Source organism: Diceros bicornis, chromosome 29 (assembly GCF_020826845.1).
Source record: "Diceros bicornis minor isolate mBicDic1 chromosome 29, mDicBic1.mat.cur, whole genome shotgun sequence".
Classification (NCBI taxonomy): Eukaryota; Metazoa; Chordata; class Mammalia; order Perissodactyla; family Rhinocerotidae; genus Diceros; species Diceros bicornis.
This window is the reverse complement of record NC_080768.1, coordinates 30,250,614-30,268,017: the sequence shown is the minus strand read 5'-3', so window position 1 is coordinate 30,268,017 and position 17,404 is coordinate 30,250,614. Positions and strand designations below refer to the sequence as shown.

At 36.8% G+C, this 17,404-nt stretch overlaps 1 protein-coding gene across 7 annotated transcripts in view; it reads right to left on the bottom strand.

Moving 5' to 3' along the window:
• The window catches only part of NRG1 (neuregulin 1), a 215,189-nt gene that overhangs the window by 12,550 nt on the left and 185,235 nt on the right, over nucleotides 1-17,404 (bottom strand). For 3 of the 7 annotated variants that reach the window (XM_058525174.1, XM_058525176.1, XM_058525172.1), the window contains one exon: nucleotides 11,708-11,775. In XM_058525174.1, coding sequence (XP_058381157.1) covers nucleotides 11,708-11,775 — 68 coding nt within the window. Of the gene's footprint in view, nucleotides 1-4,530; nucleotides 4,555-11,041; nucleotides 11,101-11,707; nucleotides 11,776-17,404 lie in introns of those variants that run through there. The other 4 variants (XM_058525175.1, XM_058525177.1, XM_058525173.1 and 1 more) reach the window with 3 other exon arrangements.

Here is a 17,404-nt window from a genome sequence, read left to right as displayed (position 1 = left end):
AAATAAATATGTGACAATTCATTACTTTTGCAGACATACTTAAGGTACAGCATACTCTGTACTACACTTTGAGCATAAACAGCAAAACCAGCTAGGGCCATTTATAATAAAAACTATTATACTATAAAATTACTTTAATTATAAGCTATAGATATATATGCATTAAACTGGCAAATCACAAACATTTATTATAAAATAACTATTTGGCTAAAACTGTAGTTTTTATTTTTAAAAAATCTCTTGCAAAATCTCTTGCAAAGACAACAGGAATCAATGCCAATAAAAGAAGCTGGGATTGGTATCATTGGGGCCCTCCCCTCCTCCGGCCTCGCTTCTTCTCCCACCCAGACTCTTGATTTCCCAGCTATTTTATATTCCGGCGGTCTTTACAAAGAGCCACTTTTAACTTAAAAAAAATAAACTCAAAGACATTTGCAAACATGAGCTTGACTTGTAGTTAGTGACAAAATCGAAGCAGGATCCCCAAGATTGACAGTCAAATTTGAACATAAGCAATACAATGCGGAGTAACAGGGCACTGTATCAGAGAAAAGCCAATATGATGGGTAGGGTAGTCCTGGGCCAGGATGAAGATTTGTCCTTTGAGGGACAATTATTAACACTTCACCAATTGTTCTCAGAGGCCTAATTTATCTGTATAAAGAAACCACTAGTGCAAATGATGCGTGATTTGGAATAGATTGTACATTCCTGCATTGATCAACTTGGCAAATTAGCTAAGGTAGGTTACCCCAAGGGAGTGTGATGCTTAGAACTTTGAATTAAAGGTACTACTGTACCACAAATGCAACCAATCTCTTATTCATGGAGTCTTTCTATTTGCAAATCAGTTTGGGGGGGGATTACTGGATTATACTGTGGTAGGTCAGGTTCTTAACAAGATGGGCTGATTTAATGGTGAACCTGATCCCTTAGGAACTGAGCTTCCAATCAGTCTAATTCCACTTATTTACAGATATTCACCCGTTCACTGAGAAAGAGAACTAGACTGGTGCACAGTGAGCGCTGTAACTTGCTATTCTGATTGATAAGCTGGTCACGAACTGGAGAATCTTATGCAAATGAAGGGTTCTCATCTGGACATCAATGTGCGGCCTTCTAGAACATTTCCAAGTTACACTTTCATCTCAGCAACCACACCTTTGTCTCTATTGAGAAAGGGCAAGTGGCAGGAAATTTTCTAGAAATGAAAAAGTGCATTTTAATTTCTATGATACAGTAGACTTGACCATTAAACAAAACATTTCCTACAAGCCAAGCCCATGGTAATCAAATTCCAGTTAACAGGTCAGGAACATTGTCAAATTAAATTAATATAGCATTGATTATTAACAGGAGGAGGAGAATCGAAGTCAGTGGGTAAAAGACTAGGATGCCGCGGAGATTATACAAAAACAAACCAAAGGGTTGAAAGTGGAAAGGAAAAACAAACCAAGAGGACAGACAGACTGACAGAATGACGGAGAGAGGGAGGAAGTCAGGTACGAGGGAAAACAAGGTTAAAAGTGAAGGAGCCATCTGAAGTCCCTGGCACAGCATGCCTGATACTAAGGGAGGAAAAATAAATAAAGAAAAGAAAACCAGAGGGAGGAAATGCTCAGGGGGGAAGAAAAGGTGGATGCAAAGTTGGAAGGGTTATCCCATACAGCATAACTCCTAACCTACGCTGGCGGTCACGTGGAAGCCACAATTAGAGAGCAAAGCAGCTGGTGCATTGCAGTGAAACAACGAACCAGCAGGCATCGAGTGATGTCACATATTTTTGTGCCGCAAAAGTCAAACCAGGACGTGGAACGTGAATGCTGATATGTTAATTGCTTGTGTCTGCTGCCTCCCCTCCCCCACAGCCACAGGACAGGGAATTAAATTTTATGAGGTGTTAATCTGTGAGCTGGAGCATCCTCCTTGACCTGGCCTTCAGATCAGTTTTTGGCATTTATGTCTAAGAAGCAGTAGGGTCACCCCACTGGTCCTTCTCCATGGCACCAAGATGCAAAGTAGGGCTCCTTCGGCTGTGAGGAGTTGGTTAAGAAACAGGAGTATAAAAAAGTATTGTTGCCAAGATAATGAAGACTCTGCTTTACCATGGCTTCTTTCACTTACTCTATTTTTTCTCCTTTTAAAACGGTAAGAGTTTGGTCGCACTGACATCTTAACATTCTATCTTTAGGAAAAGCTGGGAAATTGCTTCTGCAAACTACAAAAATGGGACCTAACCAAGGACTAACAGGGGAAAAGCATCATGCATACTCTCAGAGATTCTTTTGACAAGTTTTTTGGTTGTTGTTAATTATAAAAAAATAGATTGGGGTTTGTGAACAAATGGTGTATGATGACTCACCCATTCTTCCTGTGTTATGTAGGAAGACACACATTTTCCAGTAAAATCAGTCATGGAAATAAAAAGGCAGCCCAATAAAGGTCAAAGGGTAAAGCAGAAGTGCTAAGATGAACCAATTAAAGCCAAGACCCATAGAATACAGACGTGGGATGAGGATTCTGTATTCACATCGGCATTTATTAAATGTGTTACATGTTTCTCATCTAAGATTCTATTTAATTTTCCAGTGGTTGACTAGATCAGGTGACCTCCACAATATGAATGTGTTAAAAGAGAAATACTTGATGGACAATAATATAAACAATGGGTTCTCTTAACCCTTTTTGTCCCTTATTTTTTTCCTAGTGTGACAGTGTCAATAGGGCAAGAGTAGACTAGAGGCAGCACTGAAAAATAGAATCCTTCAGTCCAGTTGGCAGATCTGCATTAATGAGTGGAAATGCTTCTGAGTCTTAACTCTAGATCTGGCGAGACACATTGAAGGGAATCACATCAAGCAACGTTTTCCAGTCTGATCTGGCCAAGACCAAGAGACAGAGGCCTTATCTTTCTCAATTTTAATTGACCTTTAAGGTCTGACTTTCCTTAAGGATGCAACGTTCTGGCTTAGTACACTGGCTGCCCTGGGACTGTGGAGCCTCTGGAAGGTTCGTCTTTAAGAGGTGCAGATACCAGCACAGTGTCTTTACTAATCCTTAAGATCTTACTGAGGGAGAAGTTGTATATCTGAACTCTCCTTTACCCTACTTCATTGTGTGGAAATAGAAATATTAAATTCTGTAGTCAGACCCTAAAGCAACAAAGCAGGAAAGATGCTGTTAGGGAGAAGTGGGGAGGTGATGATAGAATTTTTTTCCTCCTTGCAGGAAAGGCCAATAAGCCTTTTTAGAAGCAGAACAATTTTTATCCCAGTAACCTGAATAGATCACTCCCCTCATGTGGATGACCTGCTACCCATGCTTCTCACCCTTGGGAGGTGTTCTCAGATGTGCAAAAGTCCACGTACATAAATGTGGGGGTTTTCCCATCAAATGAATAGTTTTCTCTCGGAATTTTTTTGGTGGAATGGGCAAGTAATTGAGTTTCTATCCCTGTAATTGCTACGCTTGCAACATTCTGATTTTCCACGAATGATGGAACATACATTAGGAGTAGACTGTGATGTTATCCAAAAGAAAGCAGCACCTGTAGGGTGCCCTCACTGCATGATGTCACTGATACCAGCTGGATGCGGATCGGATATTCTGTTAATCAGGACTTTGCTTTGTTGACCCACTACCACCTTCCAGGGCTGTATGCAGTGTTCAAGAAGCCCTGGGGACCTGCATCATGGAGCCTCTGGGAAGATAGCATGGCTACCCCCTCCTTCTGAGACTCATCTTTTCTCCCAACTATTTAGGATGAAGGCCTTCAAAAGGAGTACACCCCAAATTTATATGCTCACAGGAGATATTTGATGTTTACAGTGTGAAAATTCTATTCGATTACTTGTCTGGATAACCTTAGTGACTCAAGTTTAATTCCATTAGCACTAGAGTTTCCACCTAAAATAGCACAAGGCTCATTTCTTTCTGTTTTCTATTTCCTTGCTCACAAGATAATGAAGTTGACTAGAGTAGTGCTTGAATATCTCCAGAAAATCAGAGTAATTCAAAGTCTGGGCATATAATATTGTGTTGCAATGTAAGGGCTATGTTACTATATTAAATAGTAAACAGTGATTTTTACATTGTATGTTAAACTCTCATCAGCCTAAGATGAAGTGTGTGTTTAAGCTGATGCATTTAGAGCCTCTTTTGTTCTCAGGCCCCTGGTTGGGTTCCTCCTGTAGCCTTCTGTACGGCTCCACCTTACCCCAGCTCTGAAATAACAGCATGGCCAGAGCCAACCAGTGGGTCAAGGAACATGGGATATATGTGAATTTGCAGCAGGTGAGGTGATTTTAAACTCTAAGTGAAGCTTGGGAATCTAAAAGCTGCTGCACTCAGTAACGCGTGAGTAAACTAATCATAGATTGAAAGCAGAGAAATCATTGTTATAGCTGTATGATCCCTTCTAAGGAGAAAGGAAATTAGTTAGGAACTGAAAGGTAAGAGTAGGAACGGAAAAGATTTCAGCTCATAGGCTCTAAATTCTGCAGGCTAAAAGGAATGATGATTGGTCCATACCCATAAATTCAATCCCAAGATGCTCTGCCAATGCAGAAAGTTGACAAAAAAAGAAAGAAAGGGAAAAAGTTTCAGAAAAGAGCAATACACTGCACTCCAAAACACATTACACATGACTATTACGGCTCTCTGTGCGTGCACATTGAACAGGACAAATGGGTGGTTAACGAAGCAGTGCTCAGGTACGCCTCCTAGAGTCCACATAGGGAACTTCTCTTTTAAGAGGTGTGCAAATACCTGCACACTGTGTCTTTATTAACCCTTAAAAGACCTTACTGAGGGAGAAGTTATATAGCTGAGCTGTCCTCTATGCTACTTCATTGTTTGGGAATAGAAAGATCATATTTATAATCAGAAAAGGCATTTGGTATTATTTCATTCCTCTCTTTTTCAAAGGCAGAAGCAATGTTCCAGGGAGGTGAAATTTTTTTACCCAAAGACACACAGTGGCAGAGCCAGGAGAAGCCAAGAGGATAGGAATTTGGTCTGACAATTTTATCATGTTGGATTTACATTTTTCACCGTTTGTGGATAGTTAAGCTCTAATATTTCTTGTTGCTTTGGTTAATTTTTTTAAAAAAATGTATCTCCTAACCTTTCACTTTCTCTACCACTTACACGTTTCATTCACAGAAAACAACAAACACTTCTGCTCAAAAAGCCAGACAGGGCATTGGGACACCAGAGCCTGCTTCCAGTTTTTTCATATAATTCCTGCGTGGCACAGGATAGCTCTCAATGCCTCACTTTTTCAAATTAAAAAAAGAAGGGGGGGAGAATACCATCCTGGGGTCTTCAGCTAATTTAATGTACTACTTCCTCAAATAACAGAGAGCCAATTAGATGATGACTCCACAATGCGAAGCTCTGATGACCAGAGAAGAGCCGATGGGCAAAGGCTGTTGGAGGCCCCGCAGGGCTGCCCAGGGAAGGGGACTCAAAGGCGTGAGCCCACAGCCGTAGTCCTGACAAGATCTGACTGCAAGCGCACCAGGATTGCAGGACTACAGAATCAGCACAGGCTCAAGTGAGAAATGCGGAAAATGGGCCAAAGAAGAAAAAACCTCCAGAAATGACACTTCCTAGTCTTGAAACTAAAATTGTCAATCAATTTTCATTGGGTGGAACCGTTTAGGACTAATTTGTACATGTGTGGTGGACAGGCAGGGAGACGGAGGGGCAGAATGAAAAGAGAGGTTCGGAGGTCCACATTTCTTCGCTTGATCACTGATTAGAGAGAGACCAGGAGGGTCCAAAAGCATGACAAGGCATCTCTTAAGTCTGAAAACATACAGTAGAGGGGTATTTCTCTTACAAAAACATTAGTTTGGACATGGACAAAGTGCTTCCTGTAGAGAGGGGAAAGTAAGAGGTAAGTGTGCTGGAGTTGTCCTGGCTTCAGGTCCTGCCTCTGCCATTTACCTGTTCAGTGACTTTGGACAAGCTAATTTCTCATTGACAAAATGCTTATAATACTAACACATGCCTCATGGGGGGACCCTGTAGAATAAAGAAGCCATGAAATATATCGGCCAACAGCAGAAGGGAGCTTGGAAAACAGACACATCTGGAGATTTACCTTGGGCCAATTACTGCATGTAGGTTTACTTTTGACTAATTTCATGGCCAGGAAAACTCTGAAAGCTCCTGGCATATATCACAAATTTAGACTTTAAAAACTTGCCACCTCTTAAGGAAATGAAGTTTTCCAGATTAAAAAAATAGTACATCGAGTAACAATGGTAATGAGAGGCACTATATATAATAGAGTTCTCTCTGCTTTGGGTCCAGGGTACTCAGGCAAATAACCTAAATTTTTCATAAATTATAAGCCAGAGGATGTAGGGTTAATTTGGCTGCACAATGTTCACAGCAAAATAACCATTTATTCAAATCCAAACGAATTTCTCTTGCCTCTGTGCAACACTAAATTTGACAAATTGACATTTTTTTTCCATTTGTTTCCTTCATATAAACTTTGGAACATCAGGTACAAAAATTCATTTTCCGAGGAAGTGATACTAAATTTCCTTACACATTTCCACGAGGCTGTGACTCAATTTTTCTCCCTAGAACCCTTTTATCTCTTGCCTTTTCCTCCTACCAGTCAGTAATAATTTAAGGGTTAAAATCAAGAAATAGCTGCAGAAACTCTTTCCAGAGAATCATTATTTCATGCCTACGTGAACACTGCTAACGATCTATATTAGTTGCATAGAAAGCTTGGTTAAGTCTTCAATAAAATTAGTAGCATGCCCATGCATACATATTACTGCATTTACGGTTTTATAGGTGAGTCTGTGAGCCTAACCATAATTTCATTTCATGGGAAGTCATTCATATCAGGCAGCTCCAATTTCAAATAATTCAAAGGGAAATTGGTACTTAAAATTGGAATCTCTTCTGGCCACAAGCCCTAACAAGGAAACAAGCAGAGGCAACATGCATCAGTCATTCTGGACCTGGAGCAAATACCGCTCTAATTTATTTTTACTATTGGTGGCTACAGTTTTTTCATTGTGAGTCAAGAAAAGCAGAATACACAAACACTTTTCATTTTGTGAAGAGGTTATTACTTTCTTTCTGTTCTATTTAATCTAATGTTGGCTTAGGCTCATTATGTATCATATGCTTCCTATTGAACTTCTGCCTAGCCACTAAATTTTTCAAATTAAATTAATAATTCAAAAACACAAAGGTTACTGTAAACAATTTAGTTTCCTTTTCTACATGTGACTTCCTGCTGTGCAGTAAGCAATATAAAAAATTAATTTAAACCTCAGAGTCTTCAGAAACTATGAAATATCGACTCACTAATCCTTTGCTTTAGGATTTTGTAATTGTTTGAATAAAACTGATTAACCTGTAGGTTAATTTAAATTTTCAGTTGCGTTAGAGAAAAGAACAAAACAAGTTTCTTTTACCAAAATTATACATACATGCAATTATGGTTTCTGCTAAAATTCGAAGACATTCAGGATTTTACTCTTTAACATCTTGGGCCTCTTTATGCAAATAACCTCAAAGGCATAGGGGTAGTCTTGACTTTCTGCACCTCTGAGATTTCTAAAGGAGTTCTGTCAATGCCAATTCTAAATGGGACTAATTTAGTGTCTGACTTTTAATTCATTTTTGACTTACCTTTACAAATGTAGATACTTTTTTTCACATATACCAATCCATATTGACACTGAGCCCTTCGAAATGTAATAGGAGACCTTCTCCTTACTCTCAAGTTTCCATGTGCACAGGAGCACACTTACACACACACACACACACACACACACACACACACACAGAGTAAAATCTCACTAACACTCAGTTGGAATTTATGATAATTTTGTCATAGATTGAGTTTGCCTTTATTCTACTGTCAGCAAGATACACGTTTGATAAACAAATTTATAACTTCAATGGGTTTTTAAAGCATCTACCAATTAACACCAAATAATTTACACATTAATAACCTGATTCAAAACTACTTTTAAGAATATCTGCTAAGTTTATTCATTCTTGAATATGCCCAAAAGCTCTAAAACTGTACTCTGAAATATTCTATAATTTGGGCTATTCTATAACTATTTCCTATTATATGTTAGTTTATATATGACAAATTTGCTCCATACTGGTTCTAATTATTAAAGCTGTGAGTGCCTTTTTCCCTCTCCATAAAGTCTATAAATTGATTAGGGATTCTCTGTACACACACACACACACACACACCACACCACACACACCTCACATTGATGAACACAATCCTTTCAAGTAGGAATTCTGTGTCAATAGGTCAAATTTGAAGCTGACTAACCTTGACAATATTTTCCTAGAAAGTACTATCAATATGTTTTATTTCACAGTAAATGGCTGCCTTCAAGAAAGCCATATAAAATATACATTTGTTTCTTTCTTTCATATTTTACCCCATAGGACACTTGCATCAAAAATTGTATCAAATCCTAATAATGTAAGTTATGTGTTAATCAGCATTTAAAAAATTGTACATTCTTTTAGAATGTTATTTTTCAACTGAAAATGTGGTTTGGTGACTCGAAAAATGTTTCTCTTTTAAGCTGGGGAATATATTTTCTTTTAAAATTTATGTTATGTGTTTCAGACTTTACGAACACAAAGAAACAATTAAATTTTAAACATTACCACTCTGGCAATATGTTTCATCCTTTGTGCAGCCTCCATTACTACTTGAACATAAAGTTCTTAGAGCAGCAAAAACTTATTTTCTTGCCTTCTATGTGGGGGGAAATAAAAATTGTGAATTTAAGACATAGAGGTTAAAAAATTAACTCTGGGCAAGACAACTTTGGAAAGCAGCTTCTGGTTGTAAGCTCTTGTTTTTCCAGACATGAGGCAGCAGTGATGTACAGTCATTACAGATTTTGTTCATAAATGTGCTTCCTATCAATCTTTGTTAAATCAGGTTAAATATGAATGCTGCTTTTCCGATGTCTTCCAAAAAGTTTCATTGCTTACTAAAAAAATTATTTAAGGAATTACACTCTGATTAAATACATAGTAGCTATTTTTAAATGATACGAAAGAGAAAATGGTCTAAAAGAGAAGTTGAGAACATTTTCTCTGGTTACTACTGTCAGATCTAACTGCATTATTATTTTGGAAACTATCTTCATTTTTAGTGCCTTCAGTGCACAATGAAACTATATAACACCCAAAAATTAAGTATAATGCAAATGTTCAAAATTTTTGTTAAATTCTAAAATATAATTTCATTGTATTTTACAGTCACATGGATTTACTAAATCTATGTTATTTGAATACAAACACATATTTCTAAAAGGAATGGCTTTAATATATTAACTAAAATTCTATTATTTCCCTTCTATTTTTACTTTCTACCTTATCTACGCTTAAAAAATTAATCTAAGGCTATGGACAGAAAAATTCTGTCCACTATATGCATATTATTTAAAGATTTGTGAATAAAGTGAATACTGTGTTTGAAAATTTAGCAATATCAAATTTACCAATTTTTCACAACAGAAAATGGCCTATAATGTAATCTTTGATATGTAGCCTATGTAAATGCATAATAAGTACCACCTCACTACATAAATGATTGAATATTATGGGTCTAATCTCCCCATAATGCATATGGAATTTATTTTTCCATGGAATTTATTCTTCCTCGACTATTAACATGAGGTACAAAATCTTATTCTTTGTATGCATCTGAACAAGGGGAAATCTCTGATTCTTGCCCCCAAATGACCAGTTTATATCACTGTTTCTTGTGTTACATGAATTTACACTGCAATAAGCCATGAGAAATGTTTTTCAGGGTGAGTAATTGACAATCCAAATCAGAGCTTGACAAATCCGGCCCACTGCCAGCTTTTATAAATAAACTTTTAATAGCACACAGCCATGCTCATCAGTTCATGCATTGCCTATGGCTGCTTTTGTGCTACAATGACAGAGCTGAGTAGTTATGAAAGTGATGGTATCACTTTGTATCTGACCTTTTACAGAAAAAAATTTGTCAACCTTTGATTTAAATGGATAACTATATGGAATCAATTTTAAAAACAATGCTTTGAAAGCTCCAGAATTAAAAGTTATAGTCCCAGCTCACAATAGAAACACAAATACCTAGTTTAGTTATCCACGCAATTATATACAATGTGAATTGGGTCTTTTAGGAATGATGATCAAAACTTCATAAAGCCATAGAAATCTATCCAAATTTCCCAGTTCTATGTATTTAAAAATATGTATCTAGAGGTAACCTATTGAATTTCAAAGTAAACGATAAATATTTTAAAAAACAACTATTTTCTCCTAAAATTATCACTGAAACCAGCATAAAGAAATGCTAACATAAATAAATTATTAAACTAGTCCTGAATCACTTGTTTTCTAAGCAACATAAATAGAAACCAGGCTATTTCAATTGCTGTGAAATGTTTGTTTTTAATTTTCCTACTCAAGTGTTTTTTTTTTAATATACCTAAATGCAAACTGTTTGGTTAAGGAAGAGAAACATCTGAACTCTTTTTATTATGTTTATTTGTTATAAATAACACATTCTGCACCAAAATTAACTTACCATCATTTCAAGTGTGTATTGATTACAATTTAGCAACATCCTTTTCAAGATGTTATTTTATAAAGAAGATGAACTCTTCAGTGGAATGATTTTATTTTATCAATAAAAGTGAGACTTTTAAATGCCTTTATTATAATTGCACTGCTTGATATTGACTATCATTTTGTATCACATTATTCAATATCAATTTCAGAAACATCCGGGGCCTCACACACCTATTAGTATCTCAGAGCCAACTAGTCACGAACAGAGGAAGTAATACATTCGCTTTTGTTAATGTTCTCATGCGACAGGCAGAGGCAGTCAATGTTAGACCTGGTAAAACACATCTATCTCTAGGTGAAATCTGAGGGGAGATGCAGCAACAAGAAAGCAGCACCGACTGAGCATGCTCCTATTCAGGCAGAGACAGAAAGGGACTGGACGTACTGTAGAAGCTGGCCATTACGTAGTTTTGGCAACGATCACCAGTAAACTCATTTGGGCACCTGAGAGAAGAAACAAAAAACAATGGTAGAAAAAACAGAGAAAAAGAGAAGAGGTGAATATATGCTAGAAAGAAGCTCCTTCAGTGTCATTTGACTGAACTTGGTGAGTTCACCCTCAGGAACTGAGTCTTTGTCCTCATCACGGCTTTCAGACTCGGGCATTCCCCCCAAAGAGTTAAAAATTTGGAAAAAATGTAGTCCTAGGGTTTGTGTGACAGAAGGATCCCAGCATTTTAAGTGACTGCTTTCTTTCAAAGGGAGCCGCTTAAAATTAAATCTGACGTTTTCTTCATCTCATTTTCCATTTGACAGCTTTGGTCAAAAATGTTGGAAGGAAATGGTCTTTTTTTTGGTTGGTCTGCCTGCTATGGTTGCCAGCATCACTGGCCATCCATCCTCATGTGTCGTTCTTTCAAATTTAGGACCTTGGGGGGCGCACGTTGAGCAACGGGTAAACAAGGTCACAATGAATGGGTTTATGCCCGAGTGGTTAAACCATAATTAGAACAAAAGGAATCAGTTACAACCGAGCTGTAAAAGCACCAAGTAGTAGTGATTGTTGCTGTAGTTTGGGAGAAAAAGCAAATTTCAGATTATTTTAACATACTTTCTTGGTTTTGGACTTTCATGGGCACATTCTCAGTACATCTCGCTCCAGTGAATCCAGGTTGGCACCTAAAGGGCAAAAATGTGATAAGCAATAGAACGCTAAAGACACTGAACTTTCAGACTGGCAATTTCCTCCTATGGAATATGGAGATTCCTACAAATGACCTGGTGACCGAACAACATACAGAAAAGGAAAAGACAAAACATTTACAAAACTCTGTCCCATGAACACTGTGGGGTATATATTTTTGTTGTTGTTTGCTTCAGTCTTCTACGGTCAGTTGACTGCAATTTAACTAGAGTGAGGTGGAAACGTTGAACAGGGGTCTCAAGGCCTGGGCAGCTAAGTCATTTCCCCTGTGGCATTTCCCCATTTGTCACTGAACGCTGACTCTTACTATGTCAAAACACTGGTTTTGCTAAGAGTTTATGTGGTTCCATCCATAATCTCATTTAAAATGATTCTGAGCTTCTTCTTTTATAGATACCTCAATGTCGGACTTACTTCATAGATATTTTTATATGTTATGAGATACATCATCAAACTAATAGAAGTCAAGCACATTCACACTCGAGTGATTACTGACAAGAAAAACTACATTCTCCGTTGCTTTTTTTTTTTAAAGATTTTACAAATTAGGTCTCATTTTTAATACTGAAAGACAGAAAGAGGCAGATTTTTATTAGTACAGATTTCACTTCATCCAATTTTCCCAAATCACAGACAAATACATTTTTCAAATTTAAATACTTATTCCTCTACAGTAGTACTTCATAGACGTAATTTTGCATTTAAGGTAAAACTATTTTAAAAATGTATAAAATTTACATTTTACTCACTCACGTACATTTACCTGTTAAAGTTATAGAATCTTGATATAATTTTGTTTTTAAGATCATGCAATGATGTTAGTGCTGTGCCTAAATATGGAAGTCCTTTATAATTGCTCTTTTTTGTTGCTGTCACTCCAGTAACTAAAGCATTTCAGATTACATTCATTTTACCCAATATTATGCCATAATAAATAGGGACATTGAAAGGTTCTAGGAAGCAAATATACTTATAGACACTCAACACCCCTAGCCATGATTATTATTAATAGTTCATCTATACCATAACCATCATGCAAAGCACCTATCTAATAAAATTTATTTCTTATAGCATGTATCTCATGATTTACACACAATCCTTTCTTCCCCAGAATAAATAAGAATAAATACCATCTTTTTGGTATCAAAGAGATGTGACTAAAACTATTCATTTTTACTAACATAAGGGTGATTTTTTTTCATTTCCCTTAAAGCCAAATTCAATGCCAAAAAAAGTCATCATGTGATTTGGTACATCTACTTCACCTATTTCATGAAGAATGGCCTACAAGATAAAGTACTAGCAAGTTCCAGATTTTTAGCCCCATGAGTTCTTATCTAAACTTACAGTATAATTATGATCATTAACAATAACATCAACAATCTTAACAGCAAACATCTTGTATTGATACAGCCCTTTTGAATTCTTCAAAAACACTTATATAAATGAACTGGTTATTTTTGGTTAGAATATTTTGCTGCAATGAATAGAGGAAGATCTACCTAGAGAAATACAGAAATAAGAACTACAATCTATGAGGTTGGGTCATTTCTCATGAAGATGGCATTCTATATGCATCAATAAAAATGTCTTCAGAGATATGTAAGAAAAATACATGGAAACTTGTTTTCCATATAACTTATTTGACAAAATAATTTCTGAAGTAAATGAGGTTTTTATTTGTGTGTGTGTTTCCTAGCCAGGACTATAAATCCATACTGATATACCTTATAATTAAGCAGGTAATTCCAGAATTAAGGATATATTCTATAATGACCATTTCATCTTACCTGTTTGCATTTTTTGATAAACACTAAAATTATCATATTGATCATGCAATAATCCACTTGTTTCATAAAAAGAACATGGTGTGATATATGTGAATACTACATGTGTGTGTGAGAGAGAGAGAGAGAGAAAGAGAACCATTTGAGGTAAGAAATGCACTTATTTAAGGATCATGAAATTGACAAATAGCTGGGGAATCATAAGTCCCTTAAAAGAAGAAATGCATTTATTAAGAATCATCATTTATGCATCTTAGATGATAGGTTTGACATCAGAGGGCCCAGGACAACTAGGTACAGGGGGTCAAAAATCTCACCCAATCAATTTTCTAATTAATATGAACTTCTAAGATGATGTTTCCTAGGAAACTAGCATTATGGGATGATGGTTTATCTCTATCATAAGATCATATAGAATATTTGGTGCAGTAACGCTAGAACTACTTAAGGTATGCCAATCCTTTTTTGAACTACTGGCTATATCTGAACCAGAACTATGCTTTCCATAATGTTCATCTTCACTCAGGAGATGAACTGTCTTAGTGTAAAGCCTTATTATTATTCAAAGTGTGGTCCATGGACCAACAGCACCAACATCTCCTGGGATCTTATTAGTAGAAATGCAGAACCTCGAGCCCCAGTCCAGAACTACCGAATAAGAATCCGCATTTTAACAAGATTCCCATGAGATTTGTATGTACAATAAAGTTTAAGATGTCAGGGACCCCGACCTCAGAGGACAGAGACTAAGGCCCTTCATCCTGGTAACACAGCACCTTGCTGCTTGGATGTGAGCAGCCCCTTTGTCTTCACTGGGCCTCAGTTTTCCTCAGCGATAAAATGAACGGATTTAAGCAAGTGATTATCAAAGGTCTTTTACCACTAAGGTTCTGGGAATCGATGCTCATCCTAACACATGGAATTACTGTGCAAAAACCCCGATATCATTTCTTCTGAACGTATTACCAGTTGGGAAGAACTCAAGGACTTTTAAAAAACACTTTTTGATAGAAGATTTTTTAGATAATCATGGAGGTAAAACAAATTGCAAATACCTACTCCTAAGCAATTCAAGCGTTCAGCAACAACAGGCATCATGTAACTTTTGTGGACACCTAGAGCTGTTGCCAAATCAAATGGAAGGAAGCAGAAACTGATATAGTTTCTGCATAAGCAAACTGCAGACTGCATTGATTGTGTAGAGAAAGCATATGCAAATAAAAACCTATCTGATCTATAAGCTCTGATTAAATTCTATGGAATTAATTTCTATGGAATTACCTCTAAAAGAATAGGGAGACTGGGGCCGGCCCAGTGGCGAAAGCGGTTAAGTGCGCGTGCTCTGCTATGGCGGCCCGAGGTTCGCCAGTTCGCATCCCGGCGCGCACCGACGCACTGCTTGGCAAGCCATGCTGTGGCGGCGTCCCATATAAAGTGAGGAAGATGGGCACAGATGTTAGCCCAGGGTCAGTCTTCCTCAGCAAAAAAAAAAAAAAAAAAAGAGGAGGATTGGCAGATATTAGCAGAGGGCTGATCTCCTCACCAAAAAAAAAAAAAAAAAAAGAATAGGGAGACTGTCTGGCTTCTGACATATTTCTATACTAGCATTGTATGTTAGGCATCCAAACTGTCATTTTCCTGGGAGATGAGAATATGGTAAATTTAATCTGATTTTGAACAATATGCCTTGGCACGAGTCTGAGCAAATTCCAAGAATTTTACTTCTTAGAAGAATCTGTTTGAATAATAATCAAGCCCCTATTGTAGTTGCAAAAATATATATACCATTTGTTCCATTGATGGAACAAGATGAAAACGATTTTTTTTAATTTAGTATTTGCTTATAACATGATAAACAATCTTTGTTTTATATTTGCTCTTAACGAGATGAAAATTCACAGCGAGTTTTGTCTGAACTTAGGCATCACTTCTTTCAACTAACCCGGACTTCCACCTCCCCATCTCCCCACTTCCACACCCCCGATGAGGCTTCCCTCTTTGGCTCTTGAATTGCACCCTGTCCTGATCTCCTTCACTGCCCTTATTTATCTGCGTTGTGATTATCTGTTTGTGAGGACAGTGACCATATTTTGATCATTTTGTATCGCTAATGTTTAGCACAGTGCCTGGCTCATAAAAGGCTCTCATAACATGTTTGTTAAACTGAACCTAAAATAGGATCTGAGTGCACTGTCCAATAGAGAACTGTATCAAAAGAGACTTTCATATGGGTCAATTGATTTGCCAAGTACAGGTCAATATTGACCTTCTCGCTTTTATTTTTATAGTTTATGACACTATTTTCTGTAGACTCCTAAATATTTTTTTTATAGGAGCTCCCAATACTCTTTTCACAGACTCCCTTCCCTGAATAGAAACCTTTAATATAGTGTTTGGAATTTGGAAAAGACTCTATAACTCTTTAACAATGTCTATTATCTCAAATTTAAATCCTGTTACTGAAATACCAGTTTACATAGGATTCAACAAGGAAGGACAATCTAGTAATCAAGACCTCCACAGCATCAGTAAAATAAAAACTTTTCTTAATAGTAACCTTAATACACAGTGAATATCCTGATACGCTTACATGTAATAATAATAAATCCATGTATTTTGAGAATCAATTTAGTGCTTGGTGTATTTTTAATATTTTATTGAATAAATTATTTACCACCTTTTGGTGGAGACTGTAGATATATTTAAAGATATTCACAGACCACCCCCCCTCCACCACAAAACTTCTGGTTATTGAAGATTGGCTCATTTTCTAAACTATTATAAATAGTTTTATTGTTTTATAAATTTATGGTCAATTTATAAACCATCCCTAGGCATCTCCCTTTTTCTTTGCTTTATTTCTTGGTTTCTTTAATTTTTATCAGGCCCTCCTTTGATCAGGCAGGGCAAGGGAAACAAGGTCCACATCTGATATTTCCTCTTCCTTTAGCATCACTCCACAATGAAATATTTGGACAATCTGAAAATACCTTGTCTAGAAAAGAAAAGGCCCTATTGTCTTTCTGCTCTACCTCAATACTAGTTGTGGTATTTCCTTCCTACTGCACAGCACCTGAAATCATTTTTCTGGTGTCTATGTTTACAAATATCAAATAATGGAAATGCCACAAATTATATATTGAGGACTCTCAGTGGGTTTAAGTGTTAGACATTAGGCCCTTTGCTCTCACTCTGTGTAAACTAGAGTTGGCAGTGTCTACACTAGCTCAAATAGCGCTGGTCTGTTTTTCTACAGTATCAAATCGCAAGCGCTGACTTTTCTCAACCTTCGCCTGCTCAGCATTCTGGCTAGAACTTGCCCCTTGACAGCTGAGTACCTGTGTTGTAGATTATTCTTTCCCAAATGTATTGTTACAATTAGTCTGCATTTTTCCAAGATGAACCTCATTCTGTTATCTTACTCTTAAGCGAAATTTCTTAAGGTTTGTATATGCTTTTCTAATTTGTGTTTTAATGTTCTTTTTGGCATCATCTGCAAAAGACATTTATTTCCTCAAGGGAATACCTTCTTCAATATCATTAAAGAAAATATTAAATATAAAATGTTCCAATAACATGTCCTTCAGATCCAACTCTATACCTCCCCATCATTGTTCAGCTAGTCTGTATTATCCCTTTTCTTTTTTATTATGATCTGGGGACTAGTTCTCAATTCATAAGATAATAGTGTATATATATAGTGACCACACTGGATTCATGGATAAATACTGAGGAAAAAAAATCTAAGTTGTCCTGGCTCTCCAGTGTTGCTTTTCAACGTCTAAGACATACAATCCCAATAATGAGGGTGGCAGTG